This window comes from Coffea arabica, chromosome 3e, assembly GCF_036785885.1.
Source record: "Coffea arabica cultivar ET-39 chromosome 3e, Coffea Arabica ET-39 HiFi, whole genome shotgun sequence".
Lineage (NCBI taxonomy): Eukaryota > Viridiplantae > Streptophyta > Magnoliopsida > Gentianales > Rubiaceae > Coffea > Coffea arabica.
Genome location: NC_092315.1, coordinates 9,482,612 through 9,496,691, shown reverse-complemented (window position 1 = coordinate 9,496,691; position 14,080 = coordinate 9,482,612). Strand labels below are relative to the sequence as shown.

Genomic DNA, 14,080 nt, shown 5'->3' with positions numbered 1-14,080 from the left:
CTTGCTGTTGTGACACTTTTAGGAAAATGTCATATTAAGTGTGTGACTAAAGGTGCTTTTTGTAGTAGTGTTTGAATTCGAGTTTAACTCGAGTTCAATGTTGACAGAATTCTAGACGAATGGTTTGATTCGTTTGCAGCCTAGCCTAGGCTCTTTAGAATTATATAACCAATTATTGGGAAATTTTCTTCACTAAAAACTCTATTAATTTTTCAGGGGCAACAATCACTGTGCCGTCTCCAATTTTTTCATTTCTGATTTTTCAATAAAATTCTTTCTTTTCCGGTTTCCCTAATTGTCTTCAAGATAAATAAAAGCAATTTTAGCATATGCAATTCGGTTCTGCTGGTCAAAACATGCAAATGTTATCACGAACCATAAGAGACTAGATCATTCATACAAATAATCAATTATCTTAGATATTGAAAAAAATATATCTTAGAATTTGGAGCGTATGCCAAAATGTAAGAATGTCCAGAATCTCAATATCAGATATTTGAATGCAACTGTAATATATCTGTAATATAAATGCGTACTGTTCTCTGAAGATAGATGGAGATATTGAGAAATGCGTGATCACCTTGATCAGCATGTTGTGGTTCATGTGACTTGCATAGATGGCTTCCTCTCCCCCTCCAAGCTCTGTATGGTGGCTATCAATGGCACAAGCCACCCTAGCAAACTATAGTGAGACCCCCAATTAAAGTAACCCTAATCTAAATAAGAGCCACACACCACATATTTTACGAAACAAACCCATGAATTTGAATAATTTACATTCATATTCAAGAATACAACAATCAATTATTATCACAACCACTATAGAAAGTGATATAAGCCAAGTGCAAACTGCAAATCTTACGAAAAAATTCAAGCTCGTAAAATGATATGTACCCGGCCCATTGTTTTTCTTATCTCTCTAGAGCACTAAATTTGCCGCAGCTGGGTTTTCTTTTTGGAAGATTTCACTTAAGCTAATGGTAGAAGCTATTAAGACCAGGATAAGAAAATTGCTTGCATATTTGGTGCTTTTGTATCTTTCAATTTACCTAAACTGGAGATGTTTTGTGCGAAATTACATACCAAAACCTGTTACCTAATTTCCCAACTTTCGAAAGCTTTCGGAAAACTTCACTCAATCAGATTCAAACACCGTTAATTTTAAAGATTGAAGCATGTGGCCCCAAATAACTGCATTTCCATTTTTGTTTGTTTATTAGCTTCAAAATTTCTGGGGACAAACAAGTGGTGTTATGCTGATAATGACCAAAGCAGGAAAGGGTGTCTCTGGAGATTTATGGAAACGAAGATAGAGGACTAGTTCAATTCTGGTTCATACCATGTATAAAATAACTGATTTATCAAGGCAAGTCAAGAAGAAAAATCATAGAAAAATCAGCATCACAATGATTAACAAAATGATGATTAACACTGTCAATGTTCACTGCTCAATTATTTCCTAGGAGAACTAAACAAAACTGCCCAGTGTTTTTCTCCAAATCGTCACCACAAACGTCATTGGGCCAACAATTCTTGGTATCCACACAAGCTGTATATATCAACGTCACTCAGATGCATCCTACACACAACTTAGCCACTGTCACCTCAAAATCACTAACAAACACATTCCTACAATCATAATGACCACCATCTTCAAAATTCCTTCACACCTTAATTTGTTGATATTATAATTTGCTCCCACCTCTCGAAAAATTTTAGATTCTTGGCCTAAAATCCCAGAAGAAAAATCAAGAAGCTGCTAAAAATGCCGCAACAAAGACATATTCTCCTTGTAAGTTATCCGGTCCAAGGCCACATTAATCCATCCTTGCAATTTGCCAAAAGACTCCTAAGAATGGGCATACAAGTGACCTTTGCCACCAGCGTTTTTGCCCTCGGCCGTATGACGAAATCCTCCGGCAGCATCCCAAAAGGCCTAAGTTTTGCAAGCTTTTCAGACGGTTATGACGACGGATTCCAGCCAAAGGGTGTAGATCACAGTGAACACATGTCCGGGATGGAGAAACATGGATCAAATGCCCTCAAAAATGTCATCAACACTAGTGCTAACCAAGGCTGCCCAGTAACGGGCCTTGTCTGCACCTTTTTACTTCCCTGTCCTTGGGCCACGACGGTGGCGCGTCAGTGTCACATCCCATCTGCCCTTCTCTGGATTCAACCGGCCACCGTTATGGACATATTCTATTATTACTTCCATGGCTATGAAGATGACGTGAAGAATAACAGCAATGACCCCACTTGGTCAATTCAGTTTCCAGGCCTGCCATCGATGAAAGCCAAGGACCTTCCGTCCTTTATACTACCTTCTAGCGATGCTATAAACAGCTCTATTCTTTCAGCTTTCAAGAGGCAACTTGAAACACTGGATGAAGAAGAAAAGCCAAAAGTACTTGTCAACACGTTTGATGCACTGGAACCTCAAGCTCTCAAAGCTATTGAGAGCTATAATTTGATTGCTATTGGACCCTTGACTCCCTCGGCATTCTTGGATGGGAAAGATCCATCAGAAACTTCCTTCAGCGGTGATCTTTTCCAAAAATCAAAAGATTACAAAGAATGGTTGAATTCAAGGCCTGCTGCCTCAGTTGTTTATGTATCATTTGGCAGTTTACTGAGGCTGCCTAAGAAACAAATGGAGGAGATCGCGAGCGGCTTGTTGAAGAGTGGAAGGCCATTTTTGTGGGTGATAAGAGCGAAGGAAGATGGAGAAGAAGAGAAAGAAGAAGATAGATTGAGTTGCGTGGAGGAATTGGAAGAGAAAGGGATGATAGTGCCATGGTGTTCTCAAATTGAGGTGCTAACACATCCTTCACTGGGATGTTTCCTCACGCATTGTGGATGGAATTCGACATTGGAGAGTCTAGTTTGTGGCGTGCCGGTGATCGCATTTCCTCATTGGGTCGATCAAGGAACGAACGCAAAGTTGATAGAAGATGTTTGGGAAACAGGAGTGAAGGTTGTACCTAATGAAGATGGCACAGTTGACGGTGATGAGATCAACAGATGTATAGAGACGGTGATGGATGATGAGGAGAAAGGGATTGTATTGAGGAGGAATGCTATGAAATGGAAAGAATTGGCTAGGGAGGTAACGCAAGAAGGTGGATCTTCAGACAAGAATCTAAAAGCATTTGTTGAAGAGGCCGGAAAAGGTTACTGAGCTGAGTCAAACCAGTTGTAGATTGGTAGCATAATTTAAGATACGTCTATCTTTTGTTCTTCGTTTTTGGGATTTCGATGGATTGACTTAGTGTTTGTATGTCTGATTTACACTGATCTTAAGTAGTAGAGTACGCAGGGCCTCCATGTAATTATTTCTCTTTTGAAGAAAAATTACCACCCGATTGGTTGTTGCTAAGCAATAGCAATGATAATCACTATGAAAGACCCTTCAATAATAATGGATTTGTGTAGATTCCTTTTGATAAAATCTGGTGTTTGATAGTTACCATAATTTCATTGACTTTTTGAATGAAAAAATTTATTTTCCTTTTCTTCCACTTGATAATAGATTTGTGTAGATTCCTTTTGATAAAATCTGGTACCATAATGTTAATGACTTTTTGAATAAAAAAAGATTATTATTGCCACCTCCCAGGCTCCCACCACCTCCAACTCATTTCACAGCCACCTCCCGCCACCATAACTTGTGAGAGAGAAAAGAGTAGAAATTGCGTAAGATAGAGAAAGAAAGAAGGGAGGAGAGAGAGAGATTGGGATGAAACAGAAAAGGGAAGTAGGAGTACTCGAGGCAAGATGGAAGATGCTGCGGCTGTCATCCTTTTTGGCTTTTCCTTCCCCATTTTTCAGTCTGTTTTTGTTTTATTTTTCTATCTTGGTGGGTAATGGCTAATGGGAGTGAAAGTGCCCAAACTGGTAACGCAATGAGCTTTGGGTAAATGAAAGACCCAAAAGTGGGCAATGAAAAAGCCCATAGTAGTGTACCAAACAACCACCCCGCAAAGCTTAATGGCCACCAAAGAGAGACTTCCCTCTCTCGGATATAGATCGGGAGTTCGAAACTCACCTAAAGTGAAAAAAATTCAAAAGAGATGCCAGATCATTTCTTTAGTCTAATTAGATCTGTATACCTGTTAGGCCCTTAAACTGCCTCTTTAGGTTCTCTCTGTAGATATGATAGATTAGTTTATACAAATATTATCATTACCGAAAAAAAAAAAAAAAAAAAAAGTGTGCCAAACACCATCAATGACAATCATTACCCTCTCATTCTCTTTGAGGGGTGCAAAACCCTCCAACCAAAGGGGTGGTTACATTGTTAAGCTTTTCAGAAATATACGTGATGTATAAAATTTTGACTTAAGGCTAAGGGAGTTTTGAATCTGGATTTGACATGATAATTTTGTGTATAAATCACAACTCTGCATCATCCTGAACGCAACTAGCAAATAGGAAGGTAAAGCATACATTCACATATGAAGTTCATATAACTTGTTAAATAGAACAAATGACATTTTGCATATTTACATAGGATTAATCTTGTATACACTGTCAATGTATATACAATTAACGTTAGATATATGACACATATGCAAAATTTAAATTTGAAATTCAAAATTTTGCTCATATGTTATCCATCTAACCACAATAGTGTATACATTGATACTATATATAAGATTTATTCATTTACATATATGAGAAAAAATGGACAAGTAGTTTTACATTATAAATTGAACTAGTTTTGTACCCGTTCGTTGAACGGGAATCTTCAAAAAATAATAAACTATTTAGTCAATTTTATAAAAATGTCGATATGAAATACAAGCTTAATGTATATTCTAGTATAATCTTTCTTAAGTATATTACTATGTGCGCATCATAATATAAAGTATTCTTATAATATAAATGTGAAAATCTAATTCAGTGAATAATAATTCAAAAATGAAAAAAATAACATTCGACAATACCATAACATTCAAAAACTTGAAAAGAAATAAAAAGTGCAGTAAATAGTATCAAATAATGTTCTATTCTTCAGAAACTTTTTTTCGTTTTTCTTCTGTTTGACCATTCTCCTCCATTTATCAGTGCAAATCAGCATTTATAGATTTTCCATTATCACTGCATGATAGCAAAGCAAGACAACTAAGTATAAAAAAATTAATGATTTATCACATTCAAAATTGTGTAAGACAATACATAAATATTATAGATTAAGAAAGTAAAATACTATATTAAATCTACTTCCTCGTGCTTAATTAAAATATTGTACATTTAATTAGCCAGACTATTTATGGTATTTGATGTATTAAAGTGGGTAATACTTTTATATTAAATTGTATTTGTAGACTTAGTTGACTATATATTATGCCCATGAAAATCTTGTTGCATTGACTCTTGAACACCAGTATACATAAATTTCACAAAAGGAACCAGAATAAATTTTCCCATTTCAGTTCATGATTACTCAAGAGGCATAGGCCAAATGCTTATAATATGAATATTTAACAACAGTGGAAGACATAGAAAACATAGTTCAACTAAAGTAACTAACAGCAATAATAGCTAAAGATACAAAATTTCTGAAGAAATATCTTCGTCAATTGATTATTAAAAATTTAAGAATAACATGGGACGTAATCAACAATAGCATTTACTTCCATAAAATTGAACAATTCAAGATGAAACTGTTCCAGATTGTAGTTACAAATTGTATTTACAATTCTGGACAACAAAACCCATCATCACTCACAATTCAAGATGAAAATTTAGTAGACATTTTTTCTTCGCAAAAGGAATGAAAATAAATTTGCCCCTTTCAGTTCATGATCACTCAAGAGGCATAGGCCAAATGCTTATAATATGAATGTTTAACAGCAGTGAAAAACATAGAATAGATAGTTCAACTAAAGTGACTAATAGATTTACATGTGGTTGGGAAAAAAAGGCTGGAGAAAATAACAAATTCAACTCTTGGAGTATGCGCTAAGTAAGGATCCACAGCATCAGCTACAAGCCCAGTACCTTGGACAAACGAAACAAAGGCAAATTAACAAACATCTAACATGCATCCTATAGCATATGAATGTTGTCCAATTCGATTGAAACATCTAACATGTTTCTATATGAAAACTTACGATGAAAATACTATTTTAAATCCTATCTCTTCATACAAAACAAATAGAAAATAAAACCAAAACACACAAAATTCAAGATATGTTACTAAATTCTTACAAGTGAAGATGAACATGTCTTTTTAAAAAAGAAAAATTGTAACGAAGGAAGATTTACCTGATAATCAAGAGGAGTGGAAACCCAAAATTAATGCTTTAATGTACCAACCGCTTACACTGGAAATACCTACCCATATAAAGAGGCTATATGTAGGCATAAGAATTGATAAGCATATAAAGACATATTGATAAAAATATTAAAATTAGTTTTATCTTAATTTAAATTGCTGAAAGCACATAACTTTGGGTAGGAAATAAGAATTGATAGGGATATAAAAAGATATTGATAAGAATATTAAAAATAGTTTTATCTTAATTTAAGTTGCTTAGAGTACATTACTTTGGGTAGGAAATAAGGATTGATAAGGATATAAAGAGATATTGATAAGAATATAAAAAGATGATAATAAAAAATAGTTTTACTAAGGCGTGCATGCAAAAGAAATTATAAGGGTCATACTTTGTTATTATACCTAGAAGTTCACAAATCAAAAGAGGAGCAAGCAGCCGCAAATATATGATTATGATAGAATGATAATCGGCCGCGAATATAGGATAGAATGCTAAGGACGGTTTTATAAGTCATACATGGATGATAAGAATGGTTTTACATTTGAAATTTAATTTAGATAGATATTGATAATTGATTTCGTGCTTATGAAAAGAGAGAGATAAGCTCCATATAGAGCATAGGTTATTTTTTTTTGAAAAAAGGTGGAAATCATGGAATAAATGAACAAAGGCAAAAGAAGAGAGAGATGGAAGAGCGTAGGTTATTTTATAGAGCGTGTTGAAACCACTTGCCCTGTTGTTAAACCACATAGGGAAGAAAAAGCATAAAACGATAAGAATGAAAATACGACTTTATTATATATATATGATTTAATTTAGATAGATATTGATAATTGATTTCGTACTTATGAAAAGAGAGAGATAAGCTCCATATATAGCATAGGTTATTTTAAAAAAAAAAAAAGTGAAAATCATGGAATAAATGAACAAAGGCAAAAGAAAAGAGAGATGGAAGAGCGTATGTTATTTTATAGAGCATGTTGAAACCACTTGCCCTGTCGTTAGGCCATGTAGGAAAGAGAAAGCATAAAGTGATAAGAATGAGAATACGAATTTATTATATATATATATGATTTGATACTTTGTTTTAGTTATCAATTCTTCCTAATCGTATTAGATACTCTTTGTAGCCACTCAACAATAATTAGCTTTTTAGATACTCAAATGTAACAAATATGTATAATACAACCTTAACATAGATATAGAAACTCGTTGGTCTATATTAATTCAAATCCCACTGCTATCTAATTTCTACAGCATTTTGCTTTCCACCTTATTTGTTTATCCTTTTGCTCAGGCCTTTGTACTGGGATTTTTACAATATATCACCTATCTCAGTCATATTATACAATGTAAATAATATCACAATAAATATAAGTACAAACAAAACAAATGTGGACATTAAGATAATACTGTGCAAAACTAAAACAAATTTTGACATTTCTTAAAATTTCTGTTGCAAAATCAATCCCCTCTATCTGACTTCAAATCAAATCCATTCCTACAATTAATTGCACCTTAACAATCTAAACTGTGAGTGTAGATGCTGCTCATCCATTTACACGTCCGATTGAGGCGACGCATCGTGCCACCGTTTTCAATGAATATGAAGAGACACAAAGGGAGAATAGACAGCAAACGCAGCCATTTCCACAAATGGTGATGATGCAGTCGCATGTGGTTTCAGTTCACAGCTTTACTCATCTAGTCTTCGAGAGTGTACTTTCTGGTCCATGCATGCATGATCTGTCAACCTTGTGATTATCCTTGTTTTTGTCCGACACGGAAAGAACGGAAAGAGCACGCGCACCCAATTAATTTAGACAAATGCAGGAGTAAACGACAGAATAGAATTCCTGTGGACCTTGTGATTGTCCTTGTGCTGTTGGCTTTGCTTGTCTAGAGACATATTCACTTTCGTCATTTTCTTCGATCTAAGATCATCTTGCTTTGCTAGAATATTCAGCCACAGAGAAAAATCAAATTTTCCTGCTCAAGCCTAACAAATTACAACTTCTGATCATGTTGGTTACTGATTGTTAGTAACTTGTGCACATTGGAATTGGAAAAAGTGTTCAAATGATTAAGATCTAGATCTCTAGAACTAGAAAACCAATTACTTGGAAATTTTCTTTACTGAAAACTTTTATATATATATTAAAGACATGCATATCTATTAACTCTTACAGTATTAATTTTTCTTAGATTTTGGAGCATACGCCAAAATTGGTCGAATGCGGAAATAAATCAATTTAGCATTAATTAACAGGTCTCATTTGCATAAAACTTGGGCTTATCCAACTAGGAATATGTCCACACTCATTGGTATACAATTTCTGCACTTGGTTTACCATTTGAATGCACATCCATTGTTATCACCTCTGACATTAGACAATTCTCTGATTTAACTTCATTTTTCAGAAAAAGCGAATGCATGAACTCTGTTTTACGGGTGGGTACTTATGAGACAAACACTTGAATTTGAACAATTTACAACAATCAATTATTGTCACAATCACTCTACAAAGTGATATATATATATATATATATATATATATATATATATATATATATATACACACACATATATATATATATAAGCCCAATTGCGAACTGCTAATCTTTCAAAAATTCAAGCTCGTAAAATGATATGTGCCCCCATTATTGTTTTCCTTATCTGTCTAGATCAACAAGTTTGCCACAGCTGGTTTGCAAAATGCAACAGTGGGAAAGCTTTTTCCCTTTTCCGTGCCACTAAAATTATCTGTCAAGCAATGGTTGCCAAATTGCCCAAAGAAATAATCCAAGTTGAAACAGGCGTGGCCAAATACTCGAATTAAGTCCCTTGATTTAGCTGAAATTGTGGAGTAGGTACCATATCTTCTTGCCAATTCGGATTCAAACCTTTTCTAGGACATCTGCCAATCGCATAGGATTTGTCTAGTGCACCTTATCCCTTCATGTGATTGACGGACTATTGTACGAAACAGAGTTTACCCAGTACATACTTTCGGGTAACAGCTGCGGGTTCTCTTATAAAAAAAATAATAATTGAATTAAAACCATCCTAATCAAACTATAAAACAAGTGCCGTAAACGTTTTGAAACAAAAGACCCATCTACTATTTTATGGTTCAAGAAATTTTCAACAATTTGTCACTTGTTTAATAACTCAATTCCTTGTGCCTGACATAAGCCAATCAATCTTGGGACATCAATATTGCAAACAACAATACGCACACGAATTCGCAAGATTTTGTTTATTTTAGTAATACGATTAGGCGAAGAGGATATTCGAGTACAGTTTTTTTCATTCCACTCGTTTTCACACTAGTAGAACTATAGAACTTTTGCAGGAGAGAAAAAATGATCAATATCCATCCTAGGATATCCAGTTGTAGACGATTACGTGATTTTGTTGCATTTTTTTCTACAATAGTGAGTGTATGCTTCGCAAAACTAATGCACTAACAGTACATTCTTCTCAATGTGTCGATACCTTTCATTCTTTACATCAATAAGGCACAAAAGAAATAAAAAATGATATCATAGTTTTTTATTTATTTATTTTTTGTAAAAAACAAATGATATCATGGTTGTTTGGAGCAATCAATTTCACTTTACTTTAATGTGTTTATTCTTTGTATTTCTTTTTTTTTTTTCTGGATGGGAGTTTTAGGGGGTTCCTTTCCTTTTATGGGTTGGTTCCTAATAGGCGGCAAAAACTTGGTAGAGCTTATCTACGAAACTTAGTAATCCAAATTTTGTCATATCTTTATTGTGCATTTAATGTTTGATTTGGTGATATTATATGACAAATTTTGAACTAATCAATCTATAGGTGAGGTTATAGATTGGGTCTACTTAAGTCTTTGCCCTAATAGTTAGACAGATAGAAATCTATATCTATATGTATTGCAGGAAGAGATTTTAGAATGGTTAAATCAGAATGCTCATAACTCCTCATTCTTTTTTTTATATAGAATTTTTAATTCTTTTAAATTGTTATATATCCTGTCATGTCTTTTGAATTTAAAAGTAAGAAGTGGTCCACTTATATAGGAATTTGATTTGAAATTTATTAATGTGAGGGTAAATAAAGAGAAAATTCACCAACCCTACTAAAAGTAAAAAAGTAAATAATAATATTTTATTTTTCAACTTAGTAATCCTAACTAAAAGGGTAAATTATATAGAAAACAAAAAGAAAATAATATTCATTGGTCATGGATTTAAAATATCAATAATGGTACCATTTGTGAATTCTAAATTATGAAATCACAAAATAGAAAACAAAGTACTACTAGCCTAAAAAACAAATTATGGATTTAAAGGGGTTGGGGAGAATGGTGAAGGGAAAAGAATAAGAAATTGGGTGGCAAAAATAGAAAGTCAGAGACTAGCTATAGGCGAGAGAAAGAAAATAGCAAAGAATTAAAGAGTGGTGAGAAAAGTCGAAAAAGAAAGGTAAAATACTATAAGATTGGACGAAGGGAGGGTAGAAGCAGTGTTGTTAAAATCCGAACCGGACCGATCGGTTTGATTGGTTAGATCGTGAACCGGCCTTCTTCCGGAGTTGGTTTATAGCACAAAATCACTTTGGTCAAAAACCAATCAAAACCGTCAAAAATCAGTTAAACTTGTGTCTCGATTCGACTGGTTGACCTGGTTCTCAAACTTTCTTTCTTGCTTTTCTCAAACATAATTTGAGTTACCAAAATTGTAATACTTTCATTTATTAATAGGAATATGAAAATGCCACCCCCTTAATGTAAATACCAAAATCACTCACTTTCCTAAATGATTTCTAAATCAAGATATTCCATCCCTATTATCTTATAAATTTAGCATCAATGATTCCAACTTGCATTAATTTATTTTAATTTAGTTTTTGAATTAGTTTTGGGAAATGGACATAGTTTAGTCATGAATTTACATTTTTATTTATAATTATTAGGTGTATATTTGATCATAAGTCTAATATTTTTGGAACATTTTGTATGATTGGTCGAATATAACCAAGAACTTAATTTCAATATTTCTGAAACGTATAAAAATATAAAATAATTATGACATCATGTTGATGTCGAAGGGTTTTTAAGAACAGTCCATTCGATCCGACTAGTTCACCCCTGATCCAATAGTTTAGCCGAGTCGCTATCTGGTCCGAGTTTAACAACATTGGAGAGAAGAAAGAATAGGATTGTAGGGAAATGACAAGAAAGATGGCATCGTGGTAAAAGGTCTGAAAGTCATAGAAGGGCAGCGGATAGCTAGTTAACAGGTAAGAGATGATGAAAAGGATGATAGTATTTAATAATTTTGAAAATTTTAAAAACAGATCTTACAAAGATTATTTTAAATCTATATTAAAATTCATGTAGAACATTATTCTATAAGCACTCAACAATTTTAGGATTACAAGATGAGAGAAAAATTTTCTAAAATTGAGGAAAATGAATTAGTTATACTTTATATTTTTTATGTTAAAAATTTTGATATATGGGTATAACATGATATATTGATAAATAAGTTTACAATTGCTCTATCATGTAAACTATTATAAATTAAATTATTTTATTCAAATTATTATCATCTATTGACAGATAATAGGTTAACAAAATTTGGTTTCAACTTATTTAAGATATTAAAATTAAGAAAGTCCATTTTGTACTTACGAAATAAATCTTTTTTTTAACATGTTAAACATACACTTCTTTGAATTTTTTATTTTTTCATATACTTTATTCTATACTATGAGTATTGTTTTGAATTGAAATATAAATCCGTGTGCTAGTTTGGAGTCATTATACGGATGAAACAACATATGGGCTCGCACCCAATTGCGCTTATTTGTACACGGGAGCGAGGATGGGCCATCCAAGCTGGATTTGGACATCCTTGCAACAATTTCATCCTATCCAGTTGATGCTGAGGGATCAGTTTAACAGACCAACAACATTTTTTGTTTCTATATAATCAAAAGAAATCTTCTCATTGACTTTGATTACATTGAAAAAGTTAACAGCCCAACTACCCCCTTTTTTTCCTTTAAATTTGTTGAAAGAAAGAATGGTAATGCGATACCCAGCCAGAGGCATCATGATCGGAAAATTTTTTGTTTGGATTTGAACTAATTATTTGACATGCCTAGTAATTGATCAAGAATGAGTATAGAACCCCTCTTTGGGCACAAGGTAAAATGTGATTTAGCAGCCTTTGTATGCCAGCTGAAATTTAAGAAACCTGCTAATGGGTTCTTAACTTAAAATTCGGTTGATTCCAAGGTCAAATCACAAATAAGTGAAGCCATCCTGCCCAATTGATGGATGGGCATATGATGAAAAACCATCATTGGGTTCATTTGACAACTACTAAGAATAAGCTATTCGGAATCAACAACATCAGTTGGGCAGCAAATGGGCAGCAATAAATCAACACCATCATTAGGCCTTGTTTGGATTGCATTTTCTTGGATTTTTTGTAGAAAAATTACTATAGCGATTTGATGTATGTGAGAAAAAAGGTAATAGAAAAATGTGATCACGGAAAACGACGCAATTTTTTGGCAGAAAATGGCTGTCCAAATGGGCCTAAGACTATTATAGCTATGCAATGACATTTGAGCCTCTTAAAAGTAGACGGGATCCTTTGTCCAATATTTTGTGTTCACATTCCTATCCAATACAAAACTATGTAGTTCCACTTATTATATCTGCTGATGTGGTACATAAAAAAGAAAAACTGTTTGGCTGTCTTATGCTTCTTCTTCTTCTTTCTTCTTTTTTGGATTTCCTTTATTTACACAATTTTGTTACAATTTCTTAAAACCCTATTGCTACTGTTACAATTTCCAAAACCTGTTGCCACCATTTTTTGCCTAGAAGACGAAGGAAGTTCTTCAACAAAACAATTTTTTTTCTTTTTGGTGTAAGTGAAAGCAAACAATTTTGGGAACCTCTGTCCAATAAGGCAGCCAAATAGCCTTTCTTTTTTATGTGACATATCAGCAGATATAATAAGTGGAATTACTTAGTTTTGTATTGGACAGGAAAGTGGATACAAAATATTAGATAGAGGATCCGTCATCAGCCATTATTTCTCATATAGAAGTGTGGCTTTTATGTGGACATCTAGAATCGAACTTCAAATGATGTGACCTTAATTCTAAAATGATCGCAAAAACAAATTAATCATTCCGTATTATAAGTATTCCTTTTAATTTCAAGAAGTAAAATCCAAACCAATCAAAACTTTTCACATAATTTTAACAATCCTACCTTTTTTTTGGCTCACATAATTGTAATATTTTTTTTAGTTTTTCTTTTTTGTAAAGAAAATATCTTATTTACACTCCTTTTTCGCTCACGCTCCTTCCTTCTACAACACCCAACTTATGGGTGCAAACAAACCGAGCAACTCGCGAGCGGTTCGAGTCGAGTTCGATCAATATCGAGTTTGAGTCCAACTTGAGCTCGAATTCGAGTTCAAACTATTAAATTTGTTAGCTCGCGAGCGGCTCGCGAGTTTGAGTATATATATATATATATATATATATATTTTTTTATTTTAAAAATAAAATTACATATATATCCTTAATATTTTATTATTTATTAAGAAAAATATTATTTTATTTATTTTTTAAAAAATAAAATAATTATTTTTATTTTTTCGAATTCGAGCTCGAGTTCGAGTTTCAAAATTGTCAGCTCGTCGAGCTCGAGTTCAATAAAAGTAAGGTAAGACTCGACTTAATTAGGCCAAAATTTGACTTGACTCAACTCGTTTGCACC

General features: G+C 33.3%; 1 protein-coding gene across 1 annotated transcript; it reads left to right on the top strand.

The window, feature by feature from the left end:
- Positions 1-1,534: 1,534 nt before the first annotated feature.
- Positions 1,535-3,451, top strand: LOC113736400 (crocetin glucosyltransferase, chloroplastic-like). The gene has a single exon (XM_027263345.2). It carries the CDS (start codon positions 1,766-1,768, stop codon positions 3,179-3,181), a length of 1,416 nt encoding a protein of 471 aa, XP_027119146.1. The 5' UTR covers positions 1,535-1,765; the 3' UTR covers positions 3,182-3,451.
- Positions 3,452-14,080: the final 10,629 nt, after the last annotated feature.